This window comes from Salvelinus fontinalis, chromosome 21 (assembly GCF_029448725.1).
Source record: "Salvelinus fontinalis isolate EN_2023a chromosome 21, ASM2944872v1, whole genome shotgun sequence".
Taxonomy (NCBI): Eukaryota; Metazoa; Chordata; class Actinopteri; order Salmoniformes; family Salmonidae; genus Salvelinus; species Salvelinus fontinalis.
In genome coordinates this window covers 9,077,980-9,086,381 of record NC_074685.1, presented here as the reverse complement: position 1 = coordinate 9,086,381, position 8,402 = coordinate 9,077,980, and the positions used below count along the sequence as shown (strand labels likewise).

The window sequence follows — 8,402 nt, the reverse complement described above, 5'->3', positions numbered from 1 at the left end:
ATAAGATCAGCCTGTCAGGAATGTAACTCACCCACTGTAAATATTATTATGAAATGTCCCTTATATTTATACACATATATGTTTTATTGTCAGATACACTGTATAGGAATACACATACACTGGAGCAAATTAGGATTAAGGGCACATCGACAGGTTTTTCACCTTGTCAACTCGGGTATTGAAAACAGCAACCTTTCGGGTTACTGACCCAAAACTCTAACCGCTAGGCTACCTTCCGCCCTATATCAGTTATGCAAGCTAACAACCAGCATAGATAACAAGCTATCTTGCTAGCTAGCTAAATAGCTAACAATACTACCTAGCTAACTAGCCAGCTCACAAGACTAGCCAAGTTAGCTAGTCCTTGCATGCGATTGGCTGTGGTCTTGGGGGCGACACGCAGCCTGGTAGACAGTGTTGCCTGTCAGGCATCGTTCAGGGCTTAAATGCCTGCATTGAATTAAGCAGCCACAGGGCTCCTTGATCAAATCAAATCAACTTTTATTTGTCACATGCGCTGAATACAACCTTACAGTGAAATGCTTACTTACAAGCCCTTAACCAACAATGCAGATTTCAGAAAAATATCCCAAAAAATAAGAAATTAACTTCTTATGGCTGGGGGCAGTATTGAGTAGCTTGGATGAATAAGGTGCCCAGAGTAAACTGCCTGCTACTCAGGTCCAGTTGCTAATATATGCATATTATTAGTAGATTTGGATAGAAAACACTCTGAAGTTTCTAAAACTGTTTGAATGATGTCTGTGAGTATAACTGAACTCATATGGCAGGCAAAAACCTGAGATAAAATCCAACCAGGAAGTGGGAAATCTGAGGTTTGTAGTTTTTCAACTCATCACCTATCGAATACACAGTGGGATATTGGTCATATTGCACTTCCTAAGGCTTCTACTAGATGTCAACAGTCTTTAGAACCTTGTTTGATGCTTCTACTGTGAAGGAGGGGGGAATGAGGGTCTTTGAGTCAGGGCTTTGGCAGAGTGCCATGAGTTGACCATGCGCGTTCATGTGATAGTTAGACCTGCGTTCCATTGCATTTCTACAGACAAAGGAATTCTCCGGTTGGAACATTATTGAAGATTTATGTTAAAACATCTTAAAGATTGATTCTATACTTTGTTTGACATGTTTCTACGAACTGTAATATGATTTTTCGTCTGAACTTTCGCATGGACTTGCCCGTGCGTTGTGAGTTTGGATTGTGTACTGAACGCGCAAACAAAATAAGGTATTTGGAAATAAATGATGGATTTCATGGAACAAATCAAACATTTATTGTGGAACTGGGATTCCTGGGAGTGCATTCTGATGAAGATCATCAAAAGTAAGTGAATATTTATAATGCTATTCTGACATGTTGACTCCACAACATGGCGGATATCTTCATGACTTGTTTGGGCTCTGAGCGCTGTACTCAGATTATAGCATGGTGTGCTTTTTCCGTAAAGTTTTTTTTAAATCTGACACAGCGGTGGCATTAAGGAGAGGTTTATCTAAAGTTCCATGTGTAATACTTGTATCTTTTATCAATGTTTATTATGAGTATTTCTGTAAATTGATGTGGCTCTCTGCAAAATCACCGGATGTTTTGGAGGCAAAACATTACTGAACATAACGCGCCAATGTAAACTGAGATTTTTGGATATAAATATGAACTTTATCGAACAAAACCTACATGTATTGTGTAACATGAAGTCCTATGAGTGTCATCTGATGAAGATCATCAAAGGTTAGTGATTAATTTGATCTCTATTTCTGCTTTTTGTGACTCCTCTCTTTGGCTGAAAAAATGGCTGTGTTTTTCTGTGAATAGGTGCTGACCTAACATAATGATATGTTGTGCTTTCGTCGTAAAGCCTTTTTGAAATCGGACACTGTGGTGGGATTAACAACAAGTTTATCTTTAAAATTGTGTAAAATACTTGTATGTCTGAGGAATTTTAATTATGAGATTTCTGTTGTTTTGAATTTGGCGCCCTGCACTTTCACTGGCTGTTGTCATATTGATCCCGTTAACGGGATCCCAGCCATAAGAAGTTTTAACAAATAATTAAAGAGCAGCAGTAAAATAACAATAGCGAGGCTATATACAGGGGGGTACCGGTACAGAGTCACTGTTTGGGGGCACCAGTTAGTCAAGGTAGTTGAGATAACATATACATGTGGGTAGTTATTAAAGTAAAATGGGGCGGGGGGAAGGCAAGTAGTCTAGGTAGCCATTTGATTAGATGTTCAGTAGTCTTATGGCTTGGGGATAGAAGCTGTTTAGAAGCCTCTTGGACCTAGACTTGGCGCTCCGGTACCGCTTGCCGTGCGGTAGCAGAGAGAACAGTCTATGACTAGGGTGGCTGGAGTCTTTGACAATGTATAGGGCCATCCTCTGACACCGCCTGGTATAGAGGTCCTGGATGGCAGGAAGCTTGGCCCCAGTGATGTACTGGGCTGTACGCACTACCCTCTGTAGTGCCTTGTGGTCGGAGGCCAAGCAGTTGCCATACCAGACAGTGATGCAACCAGTCAGGATGCTGCAATAAGTCAGGATGCTCTTGATAGTGCAGCTGTAGAACCTTTTGAGGGTCTGAGGACCCATGCCAAATATTTTCAGTCTCCTGAGGGGGAATAGGTTTTGGCGACTGTCTTGGTGTGCTTGGACCATGTTCGTTTGTTGGTGATGTGGACGCCAAGGAAATTGAAGCTCTCAACCTGCTCCACTGCAGCCCCGTGTATGAAAATCTTCTCGGTCCTCCTTTTCCTGTAATCCACAATCTCCTGATCACGTTGAGGGAGAGGTTGTTGTCCTGGCACCTCACGGCCAGGTCACTGACCTCCTCCTATATGTTGTCTCGTTGTTGTTGGTGATCAGGCCTACCACTTTCAGACGTCACCGGCTTTCTAGCCAACGCCGCTCCATTTTTTATTGATCCATTTGTTTGGTCTTGTTCCCTGCACACCTGGTTTTCATTCCCCAATCACACTGCATGTGATTGTTCACACTGCATTCCTCTGTTCCCCCTCATGTCTTTGTGTGAAATTGTTTGTGTGTGTTAACTGTTGATGCGACAGACTGGTTGGCTTATACTGTGTTGTTCACGAAGATGTTTATTGTTAAACATAAATTATTGTGACTGTTTTGCACTTTTGCCTATGGGCTGGAGGTTTTGACGCAGTTGCGTCCGTCTGTTGGTTTCTCCTGCCTCAATAAAGTGTGTGCCTGTTCACAACTCTCTGCTTTCCTGCACCTGACTTCGCTACCAGTACGTACACGCCTGACAATTATGCTATCCAGCTATTTATTACATCAACCAATGTTATTACATTATCCTTTATTCACCTTCTCCAAGTCACAGCAACACAGTGGTGTAGCACTCCACCATTTCATGCTAGTCATTTCCTGTCATACGTTCAGATAACGCCTGGATAGGTGTTTAACATATCAATTAACCACATCATATGATCATAGTAGTGTTCCACTGCTTAGATGTTAACAGATCTTACAATGCCTGGATAGGTATTTTATGTATCAGCTAACCACATATGTCATAGAAATCTGTCAGTCGTTGATGAGTCATGCAATCTTTGGTTGATGCATCCAACGTCTAATCGACCCATGGTGGTGTTCCTGCCAGATCTCACAACGCCTGGATAGGTGTTTAACATATCAGCTAACCACATCATAGAGCAATCGGATGTCCGACTGAACAGTCAATGACATGGAACGCAACCATACAATTCAACTTCTTCAATGTACTATAGTTTGTAAATCCTAGAGCATCTGCTCAGTCTTTTATTGGAGGGCTTGTTAATACGCTGCTCAAAAAAATAAAGGGAACACTTAAACAACACAATGTAACTCCAAGTCAATCACACTTCTGTGAAATCAAACTGTCCACTTAGGAAGCAACACTGATTGACAATAAATTTCACATGCTGTTGTGCAAATGGAATAGACAAAAGGTGGAAATTATAGGCAATTAGCAAGACACCCCCAAAAAAGGAGTGATTCTGCAGGTGGTGACCACAGACCACTTCTCAGTTCCTATGCTTCCTGGCTGATGTTTTGGTCACTTTTGAATGCTGGCGGTGCTCTCACTCTAGTGGTAGCATGAGACGGAGTCTACAACCCACACAAGTGGCTCAGGTAGTGCAGTTCATCCAGGATGTCACATCAATGCGAGCTATGGCAAAAAGGTTTGTTGTGTCTGTCAGCGTAGTGTCCAGAGCATGGAGGCGCTACCAGGAGACAGGCCAGTACATCAGGAGACGTGGAGGAGGCCGTAGGAGGGCAACAACCCAGCAGCAGGACCGCTACCTCCACCTTTGTGCAAGGAGGTTCACTGCCAGCGCCCTGCAAAATGACCTCCAGCAGGCCACAAATGTGCGTAATACACATAGTCTGCCACTGCGAGGATGATCAGCTGTCCGTCCTGTCTCCCTGTAGCGATGTCTTAGGTGTCTCACAGTACGGACATTGCAATTTATTTCCCTGGCCACATCTGCAGTCCTCATGCCTCCTTGCAGCATGCCTAAGGCACGCTCACACAGATGAGCAGGGACCCTGGGCATCTTTCTTTTGGTGTTTTTCAGAGTCAGTAGAAAGGCCTCTTTAGTGTCCTAAGTTTTCAGAACTGTGACCTTAATTGCCTACCGTCTGTAAGCTGTTAGTGTCTTAACAACCTTTCCACAGGTGCATGTTCATCAATTGTTTATGGTTGATTGAACAAGCATGGGAAACAGTGTTTAAACCCTTTACAATGAAGATCTGTGAAGGTATTTGGATTTTTACAAATTACCTTTGAAAGACAGGGTCCTGAAAAGGGGACGTTTCTTTTTTTGCTGAGTTTAGGTATCAAGATTCATTCAATTGCCTCATGAGTGGCGTAGCGGACAAGACTGTAACAACCAATTGGATATCACGAAATTGTGGACCATCTCTTCTGTTCGTCTGTTTATTGTTGAGTAGTCAAAAAATGTATGTTGATGAGAATAGCTCATAGGAGAGGCATTATCTATGATGGTAGTGCGTTAGATTTATATCACCTGAAGCATAAGCAGAACCATGCAAACACGTGCATGAGCTCGGCAAGTATGCATGCGTCTCATGCATGTATTTATATATCTTGTGCGAATGCTTCAGGAGCTCAACATCAACTTAATTACCTGATCCCTTCTGATGACCCTGTTGGAGTCATGTCCAACCGGGTCATCAGGAGGGTTCATCCAATCATGAAAAAGAAAATTGACTACTTCAAAATGGAGCTTGCCTCAATGGCGCTGCTCTCTATCATTCTCTACGATGGTGCCGGCCTACAATTTCCGTGAATCAGATTGGTCGAGACATGCACAGAGCCTACAGCAGCACTCCAATGTGAAGGACAGAGGAATTGTGAGCTAATTGTCAAATCATGAGGCAAATGGGTAAAAAAATGACACACTTCGCTCCTCTTTTTAACCTGTATCGTCAATATATTTTATTAAACTAAATCAAAAAGTCACACCTGATTGAAAAGTGCTGGGAAAATGCCGCCTCGCCACACGTTCTCTGGCAGACCTGCCATATTTAATACTTAGTGGAAGCACCATTGGCTCCCATTACAGGTGTGAATGCGTATTGTGGTGGCAGCATCATGTTATAGGTATGCTTGTTACCAGCAGGGTCTGGGGAGTATGTTAGGATCCAAAGAAATATGAAAGGAGAAAGGACAGGTAAAAAGTTAGAGGAAAAACTGCCATAGTTTTCTGAAAACCTAAACCTGCGATAGAGTTGTATATTTCAGCAGAACAAGTACACAAGTCTTAATTTTTCCTGACTGAAACCTGCTTGAAAATCAGTGACATGCATTGAATATTGTTGACCATCAATGATTCCAAATCAAATTGACTGAGCTTGAGTCATTTTGACAAAAACAATGATTATATTGCCCTAAAAGTTGTGCAAGGTTAGTACAATCGTATTCAAAATGATTCATAGCTGTAATGTGCTTCCACCAAGTATGAATAACTCTGGGGTGTGAAGACATACAGCAATCAATACATTTTTCTTTCGTATTTTTTTATTAATTTGGAAAATGTTTTACTTTCACTGAAAAAGATGAGTAAATTGTGTAGCGCTGGTAGTGCGTTACATTTCTATCACCTGAAGCATAAGCAGAACCATGTAAACACGTGCATGAGCTCGGCAAACAACATCTAATGTAATCCCGCCCCCATAAAGCTCATTATCATTGAATGTTTTAAATGTAAAAAATCATTATTGATGCAAATAGTTGTGTCAATCCCTGGCACAACCGGTTTTGATTATGATGCTGTCTTGGTTGTATGTGTGAGACATGGGAGGAGAGCTGACTGGCTGCATTGTGAAGATCAGCTGTCATTTGGCTGATTGCAACATGGCTGACAATGACAGCACGGTGTGGTGTGTGTAACAGTAGCTTCTGAAAAAGTAGCTTCTGAGAAGCCACAGCCCTATATCCTGTCAACTCAGACCTTCCTATTGAGACTCTCCTTGTTCTATGGTGTGGTTCCAAGACAAATCCATTTGGACATAGGACAAGTAATGTGTGTACTGCCTACATCTAGCCTAAACAAAACGTCATAAACACTGACTGCATCCCTAATTTTCAGCTACAATGCTGACTGCTCTGCTGCTGCTGTTTATTTTCGTACAAGCATTTGAGTATTTTCAGATGACCCTGGTACCACACCAACGAGCATTAAATTACATTAAATAAAAGTGTTAGTATTATAATGCATTCCGCTTTCTCGATCACAAGGGAGACAAATATGGTCTGGAATGGTAGTGGAATAGCTGACCTACAAGCACTGCCTGGACTCTATAGTGAAAAACATCAAGTGGGGGGGGTGTTTTATAAAAGCATGTTAGTGTTATGTTGTGTTGACTTGTATTGAACGCGTAAAATAACTCAGTGCGTATCGTTATTATGATGTAGGCTACAGTAGGCACAAATGCACCTCGGTCTGGACAAGCTAGCTAGCTACACGTTAATTGCCTACATGTCTGCCAGGCAGAGAACTTGATAGACTTCCAATTGGAATTAGCCTTCATTGGGATGAACTGATTGACGACTGGGAAAATGGACGGTGTAGCTTGTTTTGCAGTTATTACAATGTAGCTAATAAGCATTCGGGCTTGGTTTGCGAGCACTGTTGAGTCGTCGGGCTGTTTCTCACTATCGATAGCCACTAATAGTGGCTAATAAATTAAGAGATTATCCTTACCCATAGCTCTGACCCCCAGCTCATGGTTCCAAAACGATTTCCTCGTAATAATCCACGATTCAGACGGGGTGTATCGAAACCACTGAGGCGGGTATAATTGTTTTATTTCTTTGATTAGACCGTCTCTTTGTGAGCGCCCTCGGAATGTGTCTCCTTCCCTCCTAGTGCGTTAATGCAAGATTTTTTCACCTCCTCATTCTGTCTATTTTCTACAAAATGGACAGAAACCACAACATAATCTTCAAACTGAGTGTGTGTTGCGCTGTGCTGTTCGGTGCAGAGTGCGGGCACCCGCTTTTCAAACAAGAATGACAGCTGCTGAGGCGCGTGCATTCATAAAACGCACAAGAGGAGAAGTAGCGGGGGATCGTTGGGACGATGGTAGAGCCACAGATGGTTGTTGTCTGGTGATAAGGAATTAAGATTGTTTTTGTGTGGAAATTGGTCATTACAATGTCATGATTTGCATTTTACACTATACACGGACTGCCACGGATTATTTAAAGGCCCAGTTCAGTCAAAAACGTGTTATTTCTGTGTTTATATATATATATATATATATATATATATCCACACTAAAAGGTTGGAATAATACTGTGAAATTGTGAAAATAATGATTAGTTTAGTGTAAGACCTTTTTTGAAAAGAAATCCTGAAATGTCTGCCTGTTTTGGTGGGACGGAGTTTTGACCTGCCTGGTGATGTCACCAGGCGGTAAATTAGGTAATAGACCTATAAGAAACAGAGTTCCAAACAGTGGCGGCTCCTTAGAGGAGGAAGTGGAGGACCATCCTCCTCAGTGAATTTCATAAAAAATAAAATATTGAAACATTTAAAAAGTTTGCTTTTTGATAAAACTATATTTAATATATTCAGGTCAACAAATAATTGATTAAAACACTGTTTTGCAATGAAGTTCCACAGTAGACTCGACAGCACTTTCTGAGGTAGCATGGTTCTCATGGTTCTCACTCCATTCCATAGCCACAGTAATTATGACAACTTCTGGAGGATGTCCTCCAACCTATCAGAGCTCTTGCAGCATGAACTGACATGTTGTCCACCTAATCAAAGGACCAGAGAATGAATCTATTGCTTAAAGCTACAGCTACAGCTAACTATCACTGCAGTGCATAGAATGTGGT

The 8,402-nt window shown here is 41.8% G+C and overlaps 1 protein-coding gene across 1 annotated transcript in view; it reads right to left on the bottom strand.

Moving 5' to 3' along the window:
• Window positions 1-7,580, bottom strand: part of LOC129818129 (formin-binding protein 1-like) — a 125,020-nt gene extending 117,440 nt beyond the window's left edge. The window contains exon 1 of the mRNA XM_055873739.1: window positions 7,258-7,580. Within this exon, the coding sequence (XP_055729714.1) occupies window positions 7,258-7,281 (24 nt within the window). The 5' untranslated portion in view covers window positions 7,282-7,580. The remainder of the gene's footprint in view (window positions 1-7,257) is intronic.
• Between the last annotated feature and the right edge of the window lie 822 nt (window positions 7,581-8,402).